The 27,787-nt window shown below is 33.8% G+C and overlaps 4 protein-coding genes across 5 annotated transcripts; 3 read left to right on the top strand and 1 right to left on the bottom strand.

Annotated features, from left to right (window-relative positions):
• Positions 1-447: 447 nt before the first annotated feature.
• Positions 448-3,051, top strand: LOC144837761 (uncharacterized). The gene is made up of 7 exons (XM_078693380.1): positions 448-583; positions 766-866; positions 991-1,528; positions 1,769-1,818; positions 2,146-2,217; positions 2,547-2,615; positions 2,825-3,051. The coding sequence occupies exons 3-7, from the start codon at positions 1,086-1,088 to the stop codon at positions 3,049-3,051; spliced, it is 861 nt and encodes a 286-aa protein (XP_078549506.1). The 5' UTR covers positions 448-583; positions 766-866; positions 991-1,085.
• A 1,683-nt stretch (positions 3,052-4,734) lies between these two features.
• On the top strand, positions 4,735-13,492 carry LOC144848315 (uncharacterized). The gene is made up of 8 exons (XM_078705033.1): positions 4,735-4,880; positions 6,815-6,904; positions 7,203-7,303; positions 7,433-8,210; positions 8,602-8,693; positions 9,722-9,887; positions 10,806-10,903; positions 11,606-13,492. The coding sequence occupies exons 1-8, from the start codon at positions 4,777-4,779 to the stop codon at positions 12,064-12,066; spliced, it is 1,890 nt and encodes a 629-aa protein (XP_078561159.1). The 5' UTR covers positions 4,735-4,776; the 3' UTR covers positions 12,067-13,492.
• A 2,763-nt stretch (positions 13,493-16,255) lies between these two features.
• LOC144848601 (uncharacterized) lies at positions 16,256-19,370 on the top strand. The gene is made up of 4 exons (XM_078705414.1): positions 16,256-16,372; positions 16,789-17,085; positions 17,230-17,519; positions 18,121-19,370. Exons 2-4 carry the CDS (start codon positions 16,995-16,997, stop codon positions 18,553-18,555), a joined length of 816 nt encoding a protein of 271 aa, XP_078561540.1. The 5' UTR covers positions 16,256-16,372; positions 16,789-16,994; the 3' UTR covers positions 18,556-19,370.
• Positions 19,371-19,934: 564 nt separating this feature from the next.
• LOC144848583 (deoxyribonuclease-1-like) lies at positions 19,935-27,485 on the bottom strand. Of its 2 annotated transcripts, none has more exons than XM_078705391.1 (10): positions 27,403-27,485; positions 25,027-25,183; positions 24,344-24,432; positions 23,926-24,009; positions 23,365-23,480; positions 22,737-22,849; positions 22,171-22,325; positions 21,815-21,911; positions 21,559-21,614; positions 19,935-21,372 (listed from the first exon to the last, which is right to left on the bottom strand). In XM_078705391.1, the coding sequence occupies exons 2-10, from the start codon at positions 25,180-25,182 to the stop codon at positions 21,351-21,353; spliced, it is 888 nt and encodes a 295-aa protein (XP_078561517.1). In that variant the 5' UTR covers position 25,183; positions 27,403-27,485; the 3' UTR covers positions 19,935-21,350. The 2 variants fall into 2 exon arrangements, with proteins under 2 accessions (XP_078561517.1, XP_078561507.1); XM_078705381.1 differs by having other exon boundaries at positions 25,027-25,186; positions 27,403-27,465.
• Between the last annotated feature and the right edge of the window lie 302 nt (positions 27,486-27,787).

Here is a 27,787-nt window from a genome sequence, read left to right as displayed (position 1 = left end):
ATAAAATAGTAAGTATACTGGGTAAAAGAATCAAGAAGAGAATCTAATTGTCGTTAAATTTCAGTAATATCCATTGAAGATTCCAAGTTAGCCTTATTTTACTGCATGTAGTTGAATATTGAGAGCTGAGAGTTAAGGCCAATTTACAGTACGGTAAGCGTAGCTTGTCCCACGTAGAATCTGCATCTTACCTGAGCATAAACCGCCCGTCCTATCCAGGTTTTGTGTAATGATTATAAGTAATAAATAATAAGTAGTAGTAATAAGTAATAATAATAGATTCTAAATTATTATTACCGTTACCGCTCGTCTGTGTAAATAGATTAAAATATATCCACCTAAAAGTAACACTAAAATAATTGCCTCCAAGTGGTCGGGTTGTGATTCTCAAACAATTTCTACAGCTGTTGTCCAGATTTATGTGCATTAATGTATCCTCTAATGCTTATTATCTTTACACTTATATAAATTAACTTTTTCTCGTTTTTTCTTAGTGTTACAAAGTGGAGATTTTCTACTATAAGTGTTGAGGTTAAAGAATACAGACAGAATACTGTGAAGGTATCCAATGCAGAATAATAACGTAAGAGAATAACGTAAAGAATACGAATACCGATACTGTAACGGACATATGATCTAATGCAGAAAAATAATGTAAATATAATGTGTAATCTAAAATTCTTAACTACTAATCATTAGCATATTGTTATCGACAAATCGTAAACAATAAGTCATGTACTAATATACTATATTATATAAATTCAGTGGAACAACTACACAATATCAGAAGGTTTGCAATCAATACATAGAAACTGAGTTGTATTGTCGTCCGGGATTTCATGAAACTGGAAATAGTTGTGAAAACGGTAAGCAGACTTATATAGTGTTAATTTTAATTCGAGTGTCAAAAAATAAATATTGATAGGCCTATAACACGATGTTTGTGAATTTCTTTTTATTTGATCTTTCAACCCTTCGAACTTTTTACAGATTGTGAAAAAGAGAAAGGACTTTTCGAAACATGCAGTCGTGAACTACCTCAATGCTGTCAGAATGGAGGTAGCTGTCGTAGCAACAATGGTGACATGGAATGCATTTGCTCTGACGGTTGGACTGGTGAGTACTGTAGTGAACCATGTCCAGTAGGCGTCTACGGTCAAGATTGCCAACACAAATGTCCGAGTTGTAGTAATGGTGGTACATGTGACCCGGTCACTGGCGAATGTGACTGCGCTCCAGGCTGGAAAGGTGTCACATGTTCTGAGAGGTGTACTCATGGAACGTACGGTAAAGACTGTGTTCTTGATTGCAGTGATTGCTGGGATAGTTGCCATCCTCTTACAGGTGAATGTCAGTGTGATGTTGGCTTCGGTGACATTGATTGTTCTGAGACATGTGCTGATGGAGCAGATGTACAATGCGGCTGGTTTCCAAATTGTTGTCGAAACAATGCGACGTGTGAAACCCCTGTTGATTATAGTCGATGTGCTTGCCAGCCTGGATACGAAGGAAAGTACTGTGAAAAACGGTGTGTACATTAATCTGATTATTCTGATATGTTGCTCAATTGTTACGTAATTGTATTCTCAACCCCACTACCTCTACAACACTAGCCAGACGTTCATTTGATCACTGTTGTTATGATGGCAATTATATATTTGATATCTTCCTGTTTTATTAACCAAACGAGCGCATATTTAACAAACCATATTAGGAAAATTATCAATTTCAAATTAATCGTATCGTGTATTTTGTTTTATTTTTGTAGTATGCTAGAACCTGAAATTATTCAGTTTTCAACAGTAAGCATTAAAGAATGTAAGGCATGTTTAATAATAATTAATAACATTTTTGCTGTTAAGTAAAATCAAATTATCAAACTTAGGCCTATATGATTTAAATTATAAAGCATGATGAGTCAATACAATACTGTGATTGATTGATTTTATTTATTAAGACACAAACATACAATAGGCTATAAATATTTTAAAAATTATAAAAGCAGTAAGACTAGAGTTAAATGAATATCTCAAAAGTAAAATACCTAATTCCATTTGGGTCCAGACTTCGATGGTATCTTTTGGTTTCGAAGAAGTCGATTTTATAGTAAAATCACCTGACAAATACATATACTTATATCCACAGTACCAACAACAAAAGAAACTACTGTATATGATCTAATCACCACAATATTATTAGATAAAACATATGATTTCGGTAAGAAAAATATTGTTTGATTTTTTTTTATTACAAATTATAATCGGTAAACAATAATAAACGATTAAATAATTAATTTATCATTAACTAATCAATACCATATACTAATTGTAAATAATTATTAATTTATCTTTATACCAACTAAAGCTCTGTTTACACTATCAAACTAGTGTGATTTGCCCAAATATGGTAGTGATATGCCCAAATATAATAGTAATTTGACATCATCATGTCCATATATTGGCACATCACTTTTTATAATCAAGGTTTATTTATTTAAATTGTTCTTGCAGTTAAAATCAATAATGTTTATACTGGTATTCTTTCAGTACCAACAACAACAAAAGAAAGTACTATACATGATCTGATCACCACAACAGTAGATAGGCCTACAACAAGTAAGTTCCAAAATAACAATTTTTATTTAAAATTATGATTATGAACACTTGATATTATTATTATTATATCCTAAATGAAATTTATGAATATATTTTTGTCCTGATTATATCCGAAATTGAATAATTGTATTAATACATTTCCGTCAATTTATTATGATTGAAGAGCGATCTGACTTTGTACCCAATTTGGATGTTCTCATTCTATGTAGATTTGAAGCCTGAGTTATACCGAGGACCGCTAACAACTCTCACTACACCCCCGGTTATAAAGGTACCAACAACAACAAACTCATCAACACAGCCGCTACTTTCATCGAATTCAGTTGCTACTGTGTATGTGTCGTCTGCTGCTTTAATCATTATCATAGTCATTGCTTTCGTTTCATATAAAATATATAAGTCAAAAAGTAAACATAGTAGAGGTATGTACTTATAAAAGTGTAATATATATTACATTTATTTTACCATTGTATATATATTTTGCCATATGTTTTGCCATTAGGCCTATCTATTTTATTTTGTTTATTATCCTATTCTCCATTCTTCGAAGCAATTTGAATAAATAAATTCAGTTACATGAGATGTTTTTGATTACATAAAATGTATAAATGTTGCAAAAAGTGGATATTATTATTATTGAATTCACTCTTCCCTGATATTATCTTGTAAAATGGATTTGATAAAAGTATAATTATCATCTTTTAGGTTCTGATAACCATCGGCCAATCTTCGAAAACATGAATGAACTGTACCAGCTAAGTCTGTAGAAAGGATTGTTCCTTCTGTGGGGTACAAAGAGTAATCTTCATGGGACAAGGTGGCGCTCGATTTCACAGATGATCGAATAATAACCAAACGCATTGCATTTGTACAATTATCTTTCCGTTATTAACGAGGTTATAGTATTTCTTTTTTAGTAGAACAAAAGTACTTTGAGAATATATTGGTTTACAGTTCAAATGTGAATTATCATTTATAGCTTAATTTGAACGTGTAAAATACTTTTTTAGTAATAATTGCATTATATTTTTAATTTATGGTTTATTTTGTGAAACAATAAGCGTTGGATTCGATCGTAATTAGTTCGATAGTTCGGTGATAAGAAAACTGAAATTAACTTGACTGACAGATACTTTTGGTTTCTGTAGTATTTTAGGACAACTGTTGACTAATGTTTATATTATAGTGACGATTTCGGAGAACTACTCATTGTTTAACGCATTTTTATTTCATCGTAAAATATCTGTGAGGGGGAAAGTATAACAGTTAGGTCTACTTTCAATGGCTGAATTGATATTGGCGGTTATAATCATGGAGAAATGAGTTAGAATGTATTTTCCCATGGTATAAAGGTCCATTTACACTAGGAGGATAACGATCGACGATAAATAGACAAAGGCATTTTTCATACATAAAACAAAAAGAAATAATAAAAATTTTCATTCTAGAACTATAGAATAACCATCTATCCTTCCTTTGATGAAAATGATATTTTCACACGCCCAATCAAATGACGTCATGATTAGTAAGAGCAATAATATCGTGACAATACAACGATGTTATTGTTTTTATTGATCATGACGTCATTTGATTGGATTTTTCAAAATATCATCAAAGACAGCATAAATGATTATCCTATAATAGTTCTAGAACGAAAACCTTTCTAATTTCTTTTGTTTTATTGAAAAAAATATGCATGCTTATATATTTATTGTCGATCGTTATCGTCCTAGTGTGAATAGGCCTTAATGCTCTGTTTGATCCGATTATGCACAGATATCTGTCGCATTTTTACTTCTGTTCTTAAATCCAACATGAATGACGAAATATATATATAAGAATATTTTTTACCAAAATGTACTATTATTATTATTTTTCGAAATTTTGAAGCTCCAGATAATACCGTAATGTTTTTTTTATAATGCTCCAAAATAAGACGAATGTTCATACTTGAGGACACTTGGATACAAGACAATATAACGTTAATCACCATTGAGGTGATAGGTTATTTACCTAAATGCACTTAATTATCCATCGAAAGAAGGAAGTAAATTCGAAACAGAAACACTGACTCAATGAAAATGTTAATTGTGTGAGTTTATTAGAAAGCGTTGCGATGTCGGAAATGTCGGATGCGACCTGGTCGAAATAAGAATTCGAAATGCTGCATTTCGCGTCTCACTTTGTGCTAGGCTTATTGTGTCTTTTTCTGGTGAATTCCAGTAGTAGTCTTAAGCTGGGAGCCAAGAACGTGTTGTCTAGAAAGTAAGTTTTAATATACTAATAATAAATGTACTTTTTTCGAAAATTAGATTGATTGGATTAGAAATTACCCATTAGCCTATAGAGTTATATATGCATACAAAAAGGCAATATAATGATTTTTAACTCTTTAAGAAGGACAATTGGAAACTCTGAAGGAATAGCCTAGGAAAGTTTCTATTGGGGCCCTCCAAAATCTATTTAAAATATCACTTAAACAAATGCATAATACTACTCTTTTGTAGAATTATGGTATCCATCCATTTCCTCGAAATATAGAATGTTCCCGGGATCAGAATAATTAACCAAACTAGTTTATGGTTAAATCAAACAATTCAGAATGAAAGTCAACTCTTTCTTACTCTTCGTTAATAAAGTTTAGCTACATCTTTACACTGTAAAAAAAATGTATTTTGTACCCACTTTTCGACACATTTAGCCTTGAACATGTTTATAGGCCTATATGAAACATATTTAGGTTCTAAACACATTCTAAACATGTAGTCTGTAGTCAACTCAACACATCTGTTTCGTGTTGATTGTTAAACATGTGGAGAAATATAAAGACATGTTTAGGGTTTAAACGTGTTTAATTTGCGGAGCTCATGTGTGGAGCTTTTTTTCCGCCACCGTAAAATCGTATCCACGCAACGCTAGACACGTACCTAAACATGTTGACTGCTAAACATGTGGAGAAATTGAAAATAATAGTGATGGTAATGTTGACGGCTAAACGAGTGGAGGGAAACAACATGTAGCTATAAACACGTGTTTTAACCCTAAACAGGACAACGTTTTCAATTTTTTTTAAATCAGGCTATATTGGTAAATTTTACTTTGTGCATTTATCTTCCCTTCTTTAACATTAGTTGACAAGAGGTGATACAATGTTAGAAATGTGATTATTGGCTCCAACCTTTAAAGTACAAAAAAGAAGACTTAAAGATGTATTGTTCCTCAAAAACATGAAAAATGAAGATTAATTAAATCAGACTTTGAATACGTTATTTTGTAGTTTTAACAAAGTTAATCACTTCCATAGAAAACAAATGAAAAAAAAAATGTTTTCACTTGTAAAATGACAAAATAAATGGTTAAATTCAACCAAAAATCCATTGACTGGCAGCCAATTTTACCATTTTTTGCTTTCAATTGCATTTTTTCAGGTAAATACATTTTTTTCGATCAAATTTTTGGTCAAAGTGGATAACTATTATGTTACATTAAAATGGAATATTATATTGTTTTTAAGAATTATTTTTTCAGGGGGACACTACATCTTTAAAAACAAATTAGTGAAGCCAATTAAAAATCACTCTGTCCTTTGAAGCACTTGCATTTTTAACATATAAACTGTCTGGAAATATTCGAGAAGGAAAACACAAAGAAATTTAATCGAAAGCAACATATCAATCATTCAAATCGAAAAATAAACTGAATTTCAAGGAAACTGTTATGCTTTGTAAATGGATGAAATACAATCACGTGACGTTGCTGAGATTCGATATTTCAATATGGCTTCTTCGTTACTGTAGTAGGCTACGAGAATAAGAAAGTGTGAAATCTAGGCTAAACTCTTTCAATTATGGAAAGATAAACAAATAATGATAAGGGCATAATATTAATTCGAAAGACCCTTTATTTAGTTTCTTGAAGCGTGTATACAAACACTTTATTTCACTTTATTTACATTAAAATAAGTTTTGTAATAGCGTCGAGTCAAATTTTATGTCGTTATCTCAAATATGTTTTATTTTAGTTTCAGTTTTTATTTTCCATTGTTTTTGTATTAAATTTTGTAATTGGTATGGACGCACCATCTACGCATGTGTGCCACTGTTAAAAAAGTGTTCCAAATAGATATTATTATTATTATATACTTATCTTATAATTTGTTATTCACAATCTATATTCGAAATACAACTTCTTTTGTTTAGTGTTACAAAGTGGACGACATCTACTATAAGTGTTGAGGTTGAAGAATACATACTTGAATACTGTGAAGGTATCCAATGCAGAATAAAAACGTAAGAGTATTGACATAATGACCATATTGACCATTTGATATGATGCACTATTAAAAAACGATAGAGAATTTTTTTAATCGAACGAATCCAAGATCATCTTTACTTGACCCAGTTCAAGACAAAATAACATCAATTTGCCTTTTTAGTGGTTGTTACGTAATAATATACCAAACATAGCAAAGATATTCTATTCATGTTTTTTAAAGCTTAACATTGTTAGTCAACCTACTGTGTAAAATTCCATGTTTGCACACGTAATTTTACGATTCTTGTAATAGTATTTTGTCATTTAATTCAGTGGAACAACTACACAAACTCGGAAGGTTGACAACCAATACATAGAAACTGAGTTGTATTGTCGTCCGGGATTTCATGAAACTGGAAATAGTTGTGAAAACGGTAAGCAGACTTATATATTGTTAATTTTAAATTGAGTGTGAAAAAATAAATAAATCTATAAATAGGCCTATAACACGAAGTTTGTGAATTTTTTTTATTTGGTCTTTAAACCCTTCGAACTTTTTACAGATTGTGAAAAAGAGAAAGGACTTTTCGAAACATGCAGTCGTGAACTACCTCAATGCTGTCAGAATGGAGGTAGCTGTCGTAACAACAGTGGTGTCATGGAATGCATTTGCTCTGACGGTTGGACTGGTGAGTACTGTAGTGAACCATGTCCAGTAGGCGTCTACGGTCAAGATTGCCAACATAAATGTCAGAGTTGTAGTAATGGTGGTACATGTGACCCGGTCACTGGCGAATGTGACTGCGCTCCAGGCTGGAAAGGAGTATCATGTGATGAGGAGTGTACTCGTGGAACGTACGGTAAAGACTGTGATCTTCATTGCAGTGATTGCGCGGATAGTTGCCATCCTCTTACAGGTGAATGTCAATGTGATGTTGGCTTCGGTGACATTGACTGTTCTGAAACATGTGCTGATGGTGCAGACGTACAATGCGGCTGGTTTCCAAATTGTTGCCGAAACAATGCGACGTGTGAAAACACTGTTGGTAAAAGTCGATGTGCTTGCCAGCCTGGATACGAAGGAAAGTACTGTGAAGAACGGTGTGTAAATTGGGGACCAGACTGCGTACACACGTGTCTATGCATTAATGGTGGTACATGTCATCCAGAGACTGGTGAGTGTTACTGTGATGCTGGTTGGGGTGGTAAACACTGTGAGGAATCTGTAGCGGATGATCAACCGCCAGGGTGTGTACAGAAATGTCAAGCATACGGTTGCAATGAAGATGGAACATGCAAGTGTTCGTCAAGCCATGTATGGGACAAAGATGCCTCAATTTGGTAATTATAAGTTTTATTTTGTAGTCTTCAAATGCCATGCTAGAATGGAATAATTATTTGCCGTGTCAAGGCCGTAGCAAGAGGTTAAAAACAGACGAGGCAAAGATGCTTTAAATATAATTATTAATATAAAATATGACGATCGGTGCTGGGAAATTGGGGTGGGTGGTGAAAATTGAACTGCCTCAGACGAGGCGAGCGCCTCATCTGCCTCATGCTGGGCCTTGCGTGTTTGTCCGGAAAGTTAAGATGATCACCAACGAACACTCAGACTCGATCATTTCAGAATTAATCTGAAGTATAAAATTTCATATTCGAGGAGATGGCCAAATAAATGGAAAAGGTAATGTTCATAAGTAGGCCTAACTGATTGTGTTCTGAATTCTTTTAGTAAATTGAAACTCGGAAATACTCAGGTTAAATCTGTTACACAGAGAGAAAGTATAAAGACCACACTGGTGGTCAGCAAAGAAGTACCGGACGGTAATTAAGACTTTATTTCCGAAAACGTGCATTTAAAAAAAACTTATTTGTTTTTATTTATTTAACTAGTCACTGCTAGAAAAAAAAAGAAAATGAAAGAAAGAATGAGTAGATGACAAGCATAACAATCGTAAAATAAAAATAATAATAATAATAGTTCATACTTGCGCATATAAGCAAGCTCTCAATGTGCTGTTCAGTATTACCCCGGTCATTTTTGGATCAAACAAGTATGGAAACATAATTAATCAGCGCAAAGTTGTGTCTTGATCTAAACGGGTACCCATTTTATACACCTGGGTGGAGAGAGGCAAATGTAAGTAAAGTGTCTTTCCTAAGGATACGAGCAATGCGGTGAGAGTTGGATTCGAACCAACTATCGCCGCACAAAGATAGAATTAGCTTGTTGAATCAGGAATTGGAAAAACACTACTAACTTAAAATACGCTCATTGGGTGTAACGTGTTCATAAAATTGCCAATAAATAAATTCGGTTAGGTTAAAATTAATTTTTATATAAATCAATGCTTTTGCTTAATTCAGTTTTTAAAATAAATAAGCAATTTCAAATTCGACTGACAAAGCCAGCCATTTAGAATCGCTTTCGTATTTTCTTTTAAAATCTGCTTTAATTTATGTTTTACACGATAGCTTCTGATAGTTTTATTATCCTTTATTTTCTGTTTATCATTTGCTTAAAATAGGCTGTTGATGAGGTTACTTTAATAAACCATAACGACGTGATATTATTGAAAAAAAATGATTTGCGTAGAAAATAATAGATAGAAAGAAAGACTATTATGCAAAGTGATTGATATAACCCCTTCTATTTTATGTTTTTTTAGTTTATTTGTAATAGAAGTTTAAATTATACATGGCGCCGGTGTTTATTTATAATTTATTTTATTTTTTTAAAAAAATAAAAATTAGCTTATTAGACCTTATTTATTTCTACTTAGACCCTATGCTTATGTTAGGCATAATTTTTGGCCTTACTTCCATTGATTGTGTTTGTTGTTTGTACAAAGGCCCTGAAACTCCAAGATCGGGTAAATCACACTCACCAACTGCAGAAGGGGAGGAATTGACAACGGTGTCTATTGCTTTAATCGTAGTTTGTGGCACTCTGTCTGTTTTTGTCGTCATTGCTCTCATTTGCAGCTTAAAGAACCAAGCGCGTGAACTAAAACGATGGTAAGATTTATTCGGTTCTGTTGGCCTACCAAAGAACTTATAACACAAGAATCTCCTGTTCGTCCGAAGCGCGTAACAATTTCGAAAGGCATTGTGGGATAGAATAGAGCTAATGGGTGGCGCCATTGTGAGCCATGGAGTAGGGCGCCCGCATCAAATTAGAAAGTCAAAATCATAGAGGGGATCTGCTAATACTCCAGGGGGATAGAGTAATTGACTGAGGAGTAGGGCGCCCGCATCAAATTAGAAAGTCAAAATCATAGAGGGGATCTGCTAATACTCTAGGGGGTAGAGTAATTGACTTCCTAGTTTGGAGGGGGCGCTGCTCCATGCTGTGAAATGGCGTCGCCCAGTTTGACCTTTTAACCCTGTACTTCCGATACTGTGTTTTTAATGCAAATTGAAGAACAGGAGATTCTTGTGTTATAAGTTCTTTGAGGCCTACCCACAAAGAATAATGAAATAATAAACATAGTTGTAGGCTTAGTTGTAGTTCGTCTATATACGGTATAGGGCCTATCTGCTATAACGTTTCTTGAGTTCAAAATCAATGAGATGCCTTCACTAATAGTTTGTAGAGGTGTTCTATTTGGCCAGCTTCTAGCCACAATAACAACATTTGGTGTAGGCCTACTACATAAAACCTAATACCTACCTACCTAATAAATTACCACACATTGTATGTTTAGTTTTAGTTCGTCTACGATTATTTAAAAAATGTTTTCAACTTTAATCAGCAGTTATTTCAAAATCATTTCTATCATTTCTTTCTGGAAAATCAACAAATCGATGGTTGCCATAACCGTACCCTTATATCTAAACAGCCCATAGTAGCTTAGACCTAAGTAATATTAGTAATATTTCATGATAAGTCAATTTGTTTCTAAACTATCTAACTAAGCCTCTCTGGTCTTTCAGGACATTTTCCAATGAAAATAAGGTTAACAAGACAAGAGTTCATCGAATGTCGTCCGTAACTCTTCCTCTTCCTCTTCCACCCTCCCCCAAGACACAAGGTAAATACGTTATAACGACGTAACATTTTAAGAGAGAAACAAGCCACATGATAGCAATTTTTTAGCATTTTTCTGGGTGTATTTCAACTTAGTTGTCCAGAACAATGGGCCCAAGCTCACACAATAGTGTTTTGAGAAAATGTTTAAAAACATCATAATTTGTTGAATTATTTATTGTTGGTATTCCTGATTATATAACAACTTATGTATTCATATCTAAATGTAAAATGATATAGCACAAGCAATGATTATACGCGCTTCTGTTACATCATTCATGGGAAAGCGATTAAGGCAATGGACTTGGGCTCTTCTTATAATCATGTATCGTGTTGTATATACAGTGAAACATACATATTCGTCAACAGAGGGCGCTATATATTATGTGTAAGAAAAGCCCCTAGTCCCTGACATGGAGTTGGGGCCCTTCTTGTATACATACAAGTATTCTATCACGTGTTAATAGTACTTAGTGAGTAGACTTGGGTCCATAATTCATACACAAGGTAGCCCTATGCTTTATTGTTAATTTTCTGGAAAAATTGTTTCTCTTTTTGTTTTTTGATCATCAGAAAATGAATGAATGAATAGTGAACATTTTCTATGTTTAACTCAATTTGGCCAAAAATGATGGACTTGTGTCCTTTTTATATTTCGGTAATCAATTCATTTTTGTCATCTTTTTCAAAATACGTCTTGTTTCAGCTAACCCGTATTTACTCCATACTCGGTTCAAAACAAGTGATCGTGTCGATGCTTATGAGGGCAACATTCGTCCAACCAATCAGCAACCTGTACAAGAGGAAGTTACCTACAGTACTGTCGATGATGCCTTTGGTAGAGCATGCAGTCGTCTTCCGAATGTTGTTGAGAATGAGCAAGGACCACCTTATTCCCCTTCTGCCGACGGCAGTCCTCCGTTCGAAATGAACGGCCTGTCGAGGGAAGGTTCGATAAGGTCAGGAGTCAATCCATCTTGTCCAACAGATTTTGGGTTTCTACAACGACAGAACAGCCGTGCCTCAACTTACGAAGGCAGTATCAGACCGTTCTCCCGCTCGGCTAGCGTCGTCTCCAGAACAGATAGCTTCTATGAAGACATGACCAGAACATCGCGTTCTTCGTCCCTTTGTCGTCCAACTAGAAACTTCGATGGAAATATTTAAGGAAGTGAAATTTACTTACCTACATAATAACCTTATAATAACCTTATAAAAGCATTTTGTTTTTTCACTCGAAATAGAATAAGATTATTTAGACCAACATATTTTATTTCCGGGATTTTTTTTTCGTGTTGGCCGTTGCATATTTTGTAAACGTGAATCTTCCATTTGACCAGTTTTTCCATCTGAATATAAAATGAAAACTCTACCAGTTAACAATTAAAATAGAAACAAATAGTACAATCAAATAAAAATGATCCTTTCTCGCATTGTTCTCTTTATACTTTAGTACATTAGTAAAAGAATATATTATTCCGATTGCGTATCATAGATAGATTGTATAACCGATGTTATTGTTAGTGCAATTTTTGAAATGTGGCCAGTAGCCTTTGTGTTTACAGGTTGTTAACAATACATGGGTCTAAGATATATAATGTAATATATTGTAAACGACTATGCTGAGCCTCGTTTTTATTAGACTGCTTAAAATACAATTTCATCAGATAATTTATACGGCATCTGGCATTACGCTATCTAAATCAATAATAGGCCTATAAATAATACTATTTGTAGAAATGTTGTTTTTGGTCAGCTTCTAACCATAATAACATGTTGTGTACTTGCGTAAAGTTAGTTAGTAGCATAGTACGTAAACATTTATTCTATTGATTCTTTTTCTATGTACTGCTGTAATAGCGTCTTGATGCAGTGTAGTTTAACTGAATTATCCGTATTGCATACTAATACTGTTACATTGTCATTTTTTAATGCTCTAAATATAAGCTATCATATTTATAGAATGCCGTATTATGTTTATCTCCAAATAGACAGTTTTGGTGTAAAGAAAAAAAACTGCATTCATAGATGCTTCCATTGAATGCTTTAATTTAAGTAGAATTAGTTTACGTTCTAGACGACAATTCGTACAAATATTCGTTAAAATGGATATTTGTCACACATGGCGTGCCACATCTATATACGTGCGTGTGGATTACTAACGAAGTCAGAACGTCCGCTGGTGGCGCTCGTAAAAGAAATATTATAGTTAACAACTTAATAAAAAAGTGACTAGAGTTTTGTGGCACTAGAATTAACCTGTCATTTAATTAACAGACAGTTATAAAGACATACGCTTAAAAAAGATGGCAACTAATTGAAAAATGTGTATATTTGAATCGAACAAAACTCATTTAACGTTTATTTAAATTACATTATGACTATTAATATAAAACTCAAAGTGGTACAGGCCAGCGTTTTAAAAGAAATTTAACTTTCACTTTTAAAACTTACGTAAGAGAGATACAAACGAAATGTTCGGGATTACAATATGTAATACAACAGTAAGCTGGACTTCTGTCTGTTAACATACGAATAGAAAGTTCTATACAAACACTTTTCACTGTTTTAATAAAGCTTTGCACTTATTTTACACTTTTTTGTTAATAGTTAATACTGAGTTGTTTGTTTAAAATAATGCTATATATGGAGATATTGGTACCGATAATCGGATGCGATGATTCTGTCGACGACGAGAACCTAGGACTGTGTCATGCTGATAATTTAGATTTTTTTTAAATTTTAGATTGAGTGAACGTGCACACGACGGTCACGGCGTCCACAGTCGTAGTCGACTGTTCCCGTCGACAGATATAATGAACATTTAGATTAAGTGGACATTTACTTTGACGTGCTGGTGAACGTAGGCCTAGCCTCTAGATCCTTAATTTTCTGAACAAAGGCTGGCGTCCTAATGATAAAACCCAGGCAATAACCTGTATTATTAAAAGCTTTATTTAAAATAACCAATACAAATCAATAAATTTGGAAATATAATTTGACTGAAATTCACTTTACTAAATTCTTAGAAAAATCATCGCAAGATTCTCGGTCATGATTTTGAGTAAACTGTTGCAGTGTTATGACGTCATACGTTCATACTCATGTCAGAGAGCGAACATCAAAATGCCACTGAACAAAACGCTCAAATTTGCAATTTGACGTACCAGTCGCCTAGCGCATGCGCATATCATAAAATGACGTAATAGGGTAGCAGTCGACGTGAAAATCTAAAAGTCCCTAATGCACCGTAAGAAATCTTGGACGTCATGATTAGTTTCTATGTCTTAATTCAGATTCACGTCACGTGCAATTAATAAGTCGTCGCAAAATTGAAATCTCCCTACTAGAGCTCTGTCTACACTATCAAACTAGTTTGACAAAAAAACTGTGATGTGCCCAAATATGGTAGTTATATACGCAAATATTGACATGACATCATCATGTCCATATAATAATGGGCACATCACATTTTTTTGTCATATCAAGTTTGATAGTGTAGACAGAGCTTAAGGCAAATGATATTAACTTTTTCCATAGAATAACCGGAACTTATTCATTTAATACCACCTATCTGTACTTACCTGTAATGGTACGGTTGACAACCGCCAATGTCAATGGTGCATGGCTTCCAAGGACAAGTTCAAATAACCTAAAGCTATACTTATGCGACAAAACATGTGATGTGCCCATATATGGACATGATGATGTCATATCACTACCATATTTGGGCATATCACTACCATATTTGGGCACATCACGGGGTTTTTTTTTAGTGTAGACAGGGCTTTAGAGAAAATGTAAAATAAAAATTGGGTGGATAATGTGGATTAAATTGTTTTACATTTTAAGCAAACATTACCCCAATATAATCCAATCGGCATGTAGACCTGCAATTTTTTTTTTTAATATTCAAACGTCAAATAAGCCTTATTTTCCGAAATTAGTGGTATCTTGTAGAGAAATGAACAGTTTATTGCATTTCAACCCCAGTATTATGTAGGCATGTATTTCGGTTTCGGTGAGCCTATAGTGGAAATCAACAGCAGACCGCATGTCATTGTCACCGGTAAACTTACTCAATTGGTCATCTTTAAAGAACCAATACCGGTCATAAGGTATAATCTTGAGAAGAATGCATATCCTTTTTGTGTGATTTTTAAACAAAATTGAATAATACTATATTACCCGAATTTTAAGTTTTTGTTTTGGGTTGTGAGTTATTAGTGTTCTTCCAAGGCAATCTATTACCTGAAATGGTTCTACTAAGTACGTTTTCTTTATTATTTGACTATAGCTTTTGGACTTAAAACTGGGGAGCAGTCGGTTACTGCAGCAATACAATTATTTGAACTGATCAGAAAACAGGAGACACTTTAGTGACATAAGTCGCTCCACTATACCTACCTACAGTAAATTTTTTACCCGCGACAGTTTAGTGACATACTAACTTTATAGCTTGTCAAGGCATGTATAAAAGGAAATTGGTGATTCATTCTGATTAGTATAATAGGAAGCTAATGCACCACGTAAACGTGACGTATATACAGGCAGTAGGCCAGCGAAATGAACAGAGTTTTGTCATTCAGAGACGCCGTAACAAATGGGGCATAATCGAGCTATATAACAATAGTAGCCTAAACTATTTAAATGGCACTGTCTATGGGCTTGATAATACCAGGGAACTTTTCCCTGATAATACGTCCATATCATTTATTATAGTTATGGCCTTTCGGTGACAGTTCATCTTTACTATATAATGCGATATTAAACAAATAGATTATAATAAATACAAAAGGCTACCTGTAATCTCTGAATTTGCTTATAATAGCCTACAACCGTTTGATATTTGTAATTTTGTGTGTACGATGTGCTGTCTTTCCACACTCTACAGATACCATGCACTCTACCGCCAGATAGATTTATTAACTTCCTATATAGATAGTATCGAAATTCAATAATTACGGGTAGACTATATTATTTAGCTATATAAACTGTAGGTCTATTGCCACAAAGTAATCTGTTCTGAACACTACTGAAGTAGGCCTACTTAAAAATAGAAATTTGATAGGCCACGGTTTCTATAATATTCAGAGGGTCAAATCAACTGCTGACATAATCAATTTTCTGAACCAGTCAATTGTTAATTTTAAATATATAAACACTACAATTACCGTAAAACTTGTTATTCTTGCTCACTGGAGTAAACAATTTTTACGCTTTCTAAACCCTCAAGTCTGAACCTGATTGGTGCAATATTACATCACTTTTTCAAACGAGATATGATTGGTTGCTATGCATTACGTCGTGCTAAAAATAGCTCATATTGCACAATATAGTGCAAGATTTGCAGTCGTTCGCCATTGCAAACACGAACAGCAACGGGAACGGAGTAAGGTCGAACTGGATCGAAAGGTGGATACCGCTACATTTGCGAAAAACACGGCAGACAATAGTCGGCTGTGTTTGAAAAGTAAGTTACCATTTATTGCACTATTAGGTTTGCGTATTTTCCATCAATTATTTTGTGATTCATTCCGCCCGATGCTCAACTTGCTAATATTAATAAGTACGTTCTTACCACCGGCCGGCCGGCGACCGTTCCAATTGGTACCGGTAAAGTAGGCGGTGGCCTAGCATGAAGGAAGGGTCTATTTTACCACTCTATGAGCTTAAATAATGTATATGAACTCGCCGAAATTACTAGTTCGCGTCTGATCTGAGAGTGTAGTAGGTTGAGCTTCAATTTTAATATAAATTCAGATATTATGAAGGGTGTTCCTGCTGTAGTATGTTACGTACTGTAGGCTACTGAGTGTAGGTATAATAGTTAATAAAACCATTGTCAGAGGATGAGACTTAATATTCTTAACCTCTTTTATTTTACAGGCCTATAGCCCGCAGAGAACAACAAAGTGTCGGTTGTTTCTCGCCAACAAGAGCAACTTACATTTACCACGGAGGTTGAGAGTACTGAAACTATTTCTACTACGTTAAAATGTACTTCAGTAAAGCAATGTCAGAAGCTATTATCGAACAATGCTGTGGGGCAATCACGGTACGAAAGCCTAGCCCTCTCCCGTCGCCTGGAGGAAATGATCTCCTCGATAGACGTCGCGGATTGGGTGAAGGCAACGGATTGTGCGGAACGATCTGTTCTGCCACACAGTGTAGTATTTAACCCAGGTGAGATTCCTACTCATTTCCATGATTCTACATTATTAATTTTTATAGTAAACTTTAAAAACATAAATTTGTAAATTTGGTACATGAATACTTGTGTGCTTTAATATGTATGTGTAAATCAGTGTTTGTTATAACCATTAACAGATGATCCCGACCTGTCTACCTGCGGCCTAGCTGACAGTCTAGCAGAGTCGGACTACCCTCCTGCAACTAGTGAGGACATCAATGAACTGTTTCCAGAACTTGAGGGCCTGCTTGAGCTAAACCCAGCAGATTTTGCCTTTGATCTCCCAAACAAAGTGGACGAAAACCTTGAGAACTCGTCCGCGTATGTCAGCGAGGTTGAGCTTAGCCCAGCAGAGCCCATCAATGGTGTGGAACATTTCTTTGACTCCTATATGGACCTATCAAACCTGCTCAATTCACTCACTAATGTAAGTTTTTTTTTTAATAATGACCTATCTAAAGAGTTTTAACAATTTTCCTATTAATCAAAAAAAGAAATATAGTAATTTACCTGGATTTTCTGTTACCCTGGATCAGAAGTTTGTATTTCCATATAAGGATCTAAATTTCCATATAAGGATATTAATATTCCACTGTATTCATGTTCATGCATTGATATCAACCTATTTAACCAATGAGTGGCTTAGGAAATGATGTAATTGTTATAGTGCTTTCCAATTGGTTGCTTATTCTGGCATAGAATTATTGCACAATCATTGCAAATACAGTACTATGTAAATTAAATACACTGATAGTTCTGTATACAAACAAAAGGTGTGGGTGATGCAACCCTGGTCAAAGGTCAAGTAATATTGCACCACAGTGTGTAATGGGAATAAATAAATTATTAATAGATATAAATAGAAGTTCTTTAGAAGGAACTTACTTTCTAAAGATGAAATTAACATGAATGGTATATCTTTTTTTATATATATATATATATATATATATATTTTTATAAGATGTTTTATTAATCTTTTTTTTAATTCACTTTAAAAACTAATTGTTTTAATTTATTATACTTCACAGGAGGAGGTTAGTCCAACTTTTGCACAGACTGTATCAAACGAAACCGCAGAAGAGATAGAAAACGATTTACCAAAAACAACGAATATTGATTCTGGTACTGAGGCCAGCTCCTCTATTGTACCAGATATCAGCATCCCCTCGACTACGCAACAACAGAAAGTTAGCCGTAAGCGCCCTCTTTCATCGACATCATCAAATTCAGACGAAGAGGATGAGGACGATAGCAACTACTTTAAATACCGCAAGAGACGCGACAAAAACAACGTAGCATCTAAACGAAGCCGGCAGAATCGCAAACACAAAGAGAAAGACATGGAAAAGAAAGCTGAATTTTTGGTGACCGAGAATGAGAGACTACGAAAGAAAATTGAAGAGATGAGTCAGCTTGCGACGGACATGCGTGCCAGGCTCGTTGAAAGTTTTGCTAAAAAGTAAATGTTTTTTTTTATTTTATTATTTAAACCAACCTTGTAATGGTTTCTTAATCTTAAGCTGTATATAGACGCTTATAAAAGTTTATGTCCATGGAAATAAGATATTATGGTAATGTATTAACAATATGCATAAGCCATTTGGTAATGAGTGTAGATTCAAGTACTTGTAACACTAATATGTTTAAAATCTATATTATACATCGTGATACAATTGGTGTTGTTTTATCAACAAATCTATATGTATTTTTTTTAATGAAATCTTGGTATATATTTTACGTTTTTTAATGATTACTAGTTTAAAAAGACTCAATATAATCAAACTATCAAATCAATTTGGTTTCAAAGTTCAACTTTATAAATATCTAATGTAAATAGAAATGATAGTTAATATTTGTTTGAATACCGTACATGTGACTCAATTGTGCCATTTTGATGGAAACGTTTTTGGTCAATAGAGATGTACCGTATTTGTATACTATTTATATACGGGTTTTTTTGTTTATTAAACCAACATTTAAATTAAAAATTAGAAAAAATCTATATTAATTGTCATTACATTTTTATATTTATACTGTTCCTATGCTGCTTGTAAATAGCCATTTAATTGACATTCAATGTAATATATAAACAAAACATATTACCTGGTCATACAAAGGTAATTTTCGTATATACATATCAGTGTATTTTTTAATTGTACCCCCCCCCCCCTTATATTATATTTAGATTAGATGCAGTATCCCATTGTCTGGTAATTGTGTACAGATTTGTCTTATGAATATAAAGAGAAAAAATAAATGTACATAGACTGTAATTAAAGTTGTCACTTGTTTTTGTTTTTTATACTATATAGCGTTATTTTTACTTACCAGCATAACACGGATTGATGAAAAGAGGTATTAAAAAGCCTTAATGTATGGGGCGCCATACGTTGCAAAACGTATACTTGTATGAGGGGCCATACGTAGCAAACGTATACTTGTATTTTATTTTGCTGCGTAGGAACCCCATATTAATGGTCATTGTATTAATAACGTGAACAAATCAACCTAAATTGTAAACAAAATGCATAGAGTATATGCAGTGTTATTGCATGTTGCAATTATTGACATAATTTTTTAAGTATTGCAATAAAACAGTTTGAGTGAAATTAGGGCGGTGGTTAACAACAACCAAACAAGTCTACAATATCAAACTAGTTTGACCCAAAAGAAAGAGTGATATTCCCAAATAGGGTAGTGGTATGACATCATCATGTCAATATATGGGCACATCACATTTGTTGTCACATAAAGTTTGATAGTGTAGATAAGGCTTTAGAGTTTTCTTCGTACATTACTTACCGCAACTCCTGAAGAAACATACAACATAGACGTACATAAATCTAAATAAAAGTTTATTTGTTGCAATGCATTATAAAAAAAACAATGTGCAAACATATCTCAAACATAACTTACCTTCAAGTGAAGGTATAATTAATATTCCAAACATAAATGTATAGTTGGAATTAATAAGTAGACTAAAACAATGTTTAAAGACTCCAATTATATTAAATTCAGAAAAAAAAATTGGCATATTCAAAATCTCTCCCAAAATAATCGCAGTTTAAGCTGCAGTAAAAGCTACATATTTAACGTTAATAAGACTACCTTGTTGGAATTGTCATATACTCGTCCTAACTAATTTATTTCAACAATATTTGATTTATTGAAGTACTGTACATAATAACGTAGCCTAATTAACATTTTTCTTTTTAAAAGATATTTTACTAAAACAATAAAGAAACGATATGTAATTGTATGGAAAATATAAACAAATATTTAGTTTAGCCTAGAGCGATTATTTTTTATTTATAATATAATACTACAACGAAATGAAAAATAAGCACTATAAACAAAATATATAATATTTGAATGAACTCTTAGTGCGCGGGGGATGCGCAACATTGAATACTGGTGTGAGGTTACAGTGAGTAGGTCTGTACGATTATTTCAAAACGCTTTGGAATTTTGTCAGAACTATGCCAAATGGCATGTATTAAAATCGTAGCACCTTTATTCTTAATCGAATTTATTTTGTACAAGCGTCCTAAATAGATGTAGAAGATACACAAACACCATGTGAAGATCAGAAGCTGTACCGTGACCCAGCACCTAAAAGGTATGTCCTGAACTTATACAAGGGCTAACTAATTTGTAAGTTTTAAAACTATGTTTTTTTCAATTTTGTTAGGATTACATGTTTAATGCACCTGTGCTTATTCCATTATCATTCTTATTATTTGTATTTGTTTTAATTTTGAAAATGTCGATGAATGAATGAAAATATCATATGCTGTATCATACTGTATATACAGTATACACTCAAGTGGCTTTAAAACAACTATAGATTATCTGGGAATTCGTGGAATTTAAGCTGTATAAATCAACACATTGTGGTATCCTCCCAACGTCTACATAATCAAATGGACAATAGTTAGGCCTATATACATATTCCATAATAAAGAGAATATAGAACAGGGGGATAGACACCTTTTTATAGTAGTCTTTAATTGAATTAATTCTTTATACCTGTAGTATATGAAAAGTACAGTTTGTCTTGAGACCCATGTGCCCATGGACATTATGATGTTGTTTGTCAAACTAGTTTGATAGTGTAGACAGAGCTTAAGGAAATATAAATACTGTAGATGAATACAGATGTGCACACTTGAATGAATATTAAGATGTATCGTTTACAATATGGCTGGTATGAACAAAAAACTAATGTGGGCTCTCTGGGAATTGCCTTGCTTCTGTTTTATAACTCGTCATTAGGATATCTAGACAAAGAAAAGAAAGAAAAAGCTTAAAGATAGAGAAAATGAGGGAGATTAGGTAGAAAGGTTATATTGGTATTTCATTCACATACCTATCAATATTATGCATGCATTAGAAAATGTTCAATAAATAATTGAAGATGGTTAGTTTATTCATTCTAAAGAAGAAAATGAGTATAGTATTCCTACTTTGGGTCAGGAAGAAGCTCCAACTCAATTGGAAAATGGTCGCTGACATCATCCATCTATGTAGAACAAAACATTTAAACAAAATATTAGGTAGGCGCTATTTTAAAGTACGGTAGGATAATAAAATTTGATTATTTTTCGCGTAACTTCAGTAAGATTAATAGGGAACGGAATGGGCTAGTAGGCTACTAATAATGGAGTATACTTTTCTAGAGTTAAATTGAGAATAGGGCTTGTTATATTGTGGTATACATACCAGATCATCACTGAGATTATAGGCCTCGTCATAATCAAACACTTTAACGCTACCTTCTCGCACGCCGTTGTCGAGTTCGTCACCGGCCGTTACAAATCTGAAGAAGGTATAGACAATACTCATACATATATACATACATAATACTCACTCCAATAATCATGGAACGATATTCATAGTCCCTCTATCAACGCCCTACCTTAAGCTCTGTCTACACTATCAAACTAGTTTGACAATAAAAGTGTGATGTGCTCAAATATAATATTCCCAACAATGGTAGTGATATAACATCATCATGTCCATATGGTCACAAGTTTGATAGTGTAGACAGAGCTTTAGGCCTAGTATATTATCCATACCTGTCATATGCACAATCTGTGCTACCCGTTGTCGTATCTACGCCGTCGTCTATCAACCATTCAAACCTGTCGTCACTACGAAGACGAATTGTAGGCCAGCTACTTGCTGGTACGTAGTTACAATCGGCGTTCATGTCGCCAGCGAACAAAACCTCCTATACGCATATAATAAATAATATAAATCATTTATTAAAATATAATTATAGGTCAGTAGCTAAATGTTTCGAACTTTAGTTGCAATTCTGTGTCTTACCATATATATGCAAATATCTGTAATGTGCGTTACCTTACTTTAACAATAGGTTAGCCTATATTTGCTTTGTGTAAGAAATATGTCTTATTTGTTTATTGTCCTTTCCGTTTTATTATGTAAAGGGTAGGCATATAGCCATGAAAACGAAGTTTACTCTTTTGAGTTTTCCCTCCATTTTTGCTTTATTTTAACAATTTATCTCATCAAAAATTATCAATTTGGAAAATAAATTGAATCTCTTGTATTGAATCTCTCTTGAACAACTTAACTAACAAATTAATTAATAATAAATTGTAGTATTGGTACTACTCACGTCAATTTCCCATCGGTCTACGATATCGTCGTAAACATCGACAAGACGATCGATTTCATTGACAGCGTTGGCTGGTTTCGTATGAATACCGACAATGACGAAATCCTTCACAACTATTGGAAGATAAACATTACCACTTATTGTTTGGAGAAATCTGAAATATCTTTATACCGATTTTTGGGTGTGCGTAGATCATAATATCATTTCATATATAACTGTATCTTGAACACTTCCAAAATAGATGGCATTAAAGTAAACGAATACTCCATATATAATTTTTATGGAGAAATACCACGGTACTTTAAAAAAAAGGCCTACTTAATATTTATTAGAAATGTTTACAAGTAAATAATTGAAAATTTACTCTTAAAGATATATTGTCCCCTGAAAAAATAATTGTTCCAATTTTTTTTTTTTTAATACCGGTATGCCACTTTATTTTTCATGTTTTTTGGGGGACAATACATCTTTAAACAATTACGACGTGACCTATAAGTAAAAACATTATTTTTTTTCTGCAGAAGTGATTAACTTTTTAAACCTACAAAATGGCCTATTCAAAATCTGATTTTATTAATCTTCATTTTTCATGTTTTTGGAACAATACATCTTTAATTGATTTACTTACGTGTCTCATCACAATGGAAACGAACAATAAATGGTTCCCTTTCGAATAAGTCAACTCCAATCGATTCATCTCTATCGTCATACTCGTAACTGTCTATTACTTCAACCTCATCTGACCTGCAAAAAAAACAAGGTTGCAAATCATTGCCTCTAAAAAAAGGACACAAATTTAAACGGAACACTCCCCACCCTCGGATTACCGTACTATAGCTTTATTGCGTGCTTTATATCGTGGTTCCCCCTTGGACGCAACAACGCAAGTAATGTGACCAATCACCAAGCGATGGATAATCCAAACTTGTCATTGGTCAAAACTTCGTTTCGCATCTCGCAGATCGTCGTTATTTATATCTCACATAAATAAATCTAACTTACCTTCACCAGTACATCTACTACATCTGGCTTCCTCATTGTACCTTTTCCGAATGTTTGAACGTTAAAGGCAGCAATGTCAAGACGGTCTAATGCAATTTTTTTATATTGAGTGTATTATTTTTCTTCCATTTCTCTTAATTTCTTGAAGCTTTATTGAATACTTTTGAATAATTAATTAATAAGTTACCTGTACAGAAACGCATACTGCTCCTTTGATGTTGTGTGACCAACTCGTGAGCTAATAATATAGTCATATGGATCGTCAGCAACTCTATAAAAACATAGTAATGAAAGCGTGTGAAGTATTTGGCAAAATATTGCCACAGAGGGCGCATGTTGATATTTTTGATATTGTGAAATGATTGATGAACCGATTTTTAAAATTTCAATAGGCATGTTCTGTAAGTACCTATTTACACCGAAAGAATGATAACTTGAAAATTGTAGGCGCTATCCTGCTAACAAACAAGCAAACAAAGCAACTACTATACTTGGCAAAATTCTATTTTGCCAAGTAATAAACCAGTTTTCGTATTATGCGGGCATAATATATATTTGGCAGTGGATAATTCTTCCCTGTGTGATAATAATTAATCGATACTTACTCATTAACTTCCTCGAGTAATTGTTCAATTGCTTGTCCTGATAGGTCTCTGATTTCTTGCAACAAAATTACGTCATACCGATTGATGATCTATAAATACATATCTAAATTGAATCTTAGTGCAATTACTTTAGCAAGTTTGGTACAGTAATTGTAGTTCAGTCTGGGACGCATACGAGATTTGACCAATCACAAACGATGGATTATTCGAACTGTCGCTTGTTATTGGTCAACTCGCTTGCGTTGTGAATAGGTCCTTGGTTTCAAGTGGGAACCAAGATTTAGAAAAGGTCGGGCCGTGGTTTCCACATGCGCTAGCGATAAAGAAACATCTCAAAGCAAGATGAAACATATAGTACTATAAAACTCTCACCACGGATCATACCGCATTGGTTCCCACTAAAGCTTAGTTCCCACGAGGACGCAACGCAAAGGCGTAAGCCATAACGCAAGCGAATTGACCAATCAAAAGCGATTGAAGTTGATCGCTTGCGGCTACGTTGTGTCCTAGTGGGAACCAAGCTTTAGGACGCAACGCAAGGATGTAGCGCAACTCAAGTAATTTGACCAATCCCCAAGCGATGGATAATCCGAACTTTTCATTGGTCAAAACTTCGTTTCGCATCCCACAATTGGCCAATAGATTGTCGTTATTTATATCTCACATAAATAAATCTATCTTACCTTTACCAATACATCCACTACATCTGGCTTCCTCATTGTACCTTTTCCGAATGTTTGAACGTTAAAGGCAGCAATGTCAAGACCGTCTAATGCAAACCCAGCATTTAAAACTCCCGCCAAGCACAAGATAACCGTAACCAAATTTAATGACGTCATACTTCTAGAAGAATGTAAACATACGATAAGTGTATTGTTTTTTAAGGTTTGCATGGTGAAATTAAATGTTGATATAAAGTTTGCGGTGGTATACCACGTAGTTCTGAAAAGAACTGTTGAGTTTCTCGATGTTTCGATCAATATGCTTTGATCGTCCTCAGGTTTAAGAATGCAGAAAGTCCTATTCCGCTTATATTCCCAGTTTCATGGACTTTCTGCATTCTTACTCCTGAGGACGATCAAAGCATATTAATCGAAACGTCGAGATTCTCAAACTTTATACCAATACGATGAATGGTTATCAATGGATTAAACAATCTTATTTGGCTAAGGATAGCATTACGAGGTGTATCATGGCGACTACTTGCTACATTTGGTCCGTATGCTGATTGTTTTAATGGGTATTCACCGAACTTTCTGCCTTCCACTCATTATTATTACCTTGTCCATTTCTAGTGTTGACTGTCAGCTGAGTGGATGGACATTTATTATCATAGGTAAACTAAAGTCTTCGTTAAACGTTAGCTATCTACGGGTGTCATCACATCTGTCAATATCATCCTGCTGTACACCATCACATTGTCAGTGTGATTTCTTCATAATAATAATTATTGTTATTTGATATCTGTTGCAGAGTAATTTAGATGTTTGATTAATTTGTGAACAGCTCCTTTTCAACAACTTTCATTTATTATACGAACGATAAAACGCTCCCCGCTTGACAATAATGCAAGTGAATTACTCCACGTGATGTCGTTTATTCAAATGTCATTTGCGCAGTACTCCTACGAGGGCCTACGAAGAGACTACATTAAGTAGGCCTATAATATAGTAGTTTGCAATAGAAGAGAAGAGATAGACGTTGTACTAACTACAAAACACTCTTTTCTATTGTAAATAATTCCTTAACTTTCCATTTCAGTCAGTCGAACCTTCCGGAGAATCAACCCTTGACGCTGATTGGCTGAAAGTTATCTTACACATAGTATAGCTAAATGGGCTGAAAAACATTAGTGAAATGAATTTGACAAAATCCTTAATCTCCGTATTAGCATCAGAAATGGTAGCATTTAAATTAGCTTTGCTTACAATTGATGCGTTCGGGTAATAATTGGAATTAATCCTGAATAAAAAGACATCGCTTTGTAACAAGCTAATGCCTAAAAATATTTCACATAATCTACCTACGCATGCGCAGTATTATGATATCAATAATGTCAGGTTCCACCTGCTTGTTTTGACTGGTTCTATTTATGACTGTTTGACATTAAAGACAAGCAAAGCATGAACTTAATACCACCCCAATTATTAAAAAAATATTGCTTCTTCAACATCATCTTTAACCATCTGCTTTGACAATCATTGTCATCAAAGACGTGTGTAATATGCCTCAATTATTCAAGAAGTAAGAGATTCCATTGAGTTGTTATTATCTGTAACGGTTGTTTTACCTCCTTCATAGTTCTGTATGCATTATTAATTTAATAAAAATCAGACCAAATTCGGACCATTATATATTGGTAATTTGAACTACACATACTATACAATTACATTGTATATAGCCTAATACCACAGATTATAGCATAAGTCAATTTACAAATACTACATTTAACTCTGTGCGTAATACTTTTGTAAAATTAAGTATACTTTTTATTGATGATTTATAAGGGCTCTACATTCTAGAATCAAATACTAGTTATTATTTGTAAAACTATATTAGACAATAAAACAACTAAACCCGATGAAGAAGATAAGTATTAGAGAATTTCTCTCTTCATTCCATCGCAAAGAGGGATTTATAATATAGTTGGCGGAGTTTTTTCTTTTACCTGTATACAAAAATAATTGGTGTATGTCACCATAACTGACTGCTGAAAATTGCAATTCTAATTGTGTTTATTGGTATACATAACATATATATTGAAGAAGATAATTAGAAAATTTCTCTCTCCCTTCCATCGAAAAGAGTGTTGAATCATTCGTGATAGTTTGTGGAAAAAATTTTTTTTTACCTGTATATAAAAATAATTGACACCATAACTACTTAAAATTACGATTATGGTTCTATATTGTGTTATTGGTCTTAAACATACATATTGACTCGGTGCATGATATAGATTACATGATACATAAATAGAATAATTGATACCGTGCTAAGCAAAATGCATATACGTTTATAATACGCCTATCAGTTTCAAATTGTATTTAAGGCTTACTTACGTTTGTACCGATTGAGTCGTCTAGGCCTATTACCAAGAATCGAATGTTGTTGGACAGCGGACTCTTAATGTGAGTTTATACAGTAAAGCTTCTACGGTATGTACTCGATCTGTCAATCATAAATGCTACGTAATATCTCCATCCAATGGGAATTGTGATATGACATTCCATGCCTGCCAAGCCGACTTATAAGTTGATGGTCGAAGACGGGTAGGCGTGTCTAATAAATGTCAATGAATTATATCTTCAATCGTCCATACTTTAAATAATAAAGATGGTCAATTTAAGTCTGTTAAGTCCGCGCCTGGGAAGAACTCAGAGTGTAGGCCTACGAGTTAATTAAGCTCTGCAGTTGAATAAGTGTCGCATCAAACGCTTGTGCGCC

The sequence above is a fragment of the Antedon bifida genome, chromosome 1 (assembly GCF_963402885.1).
Source record: "Antedon bifida chromosome 1, ecAntBifi1.1, whole genome shotgun sequence".
NCBI classification, from domain to species: domain Eukaryota; kingdom Metazoa; phylum Echinodermata; class Crinoidea; order Comatulida; family Antedonidae; genus Antedon; species Antedon bifida.
The sequence above is the reverse complement of the archived record's forward strand: the minus strand, read 5'-3'. Positions and strand labels throughout refer to the sequence as shown.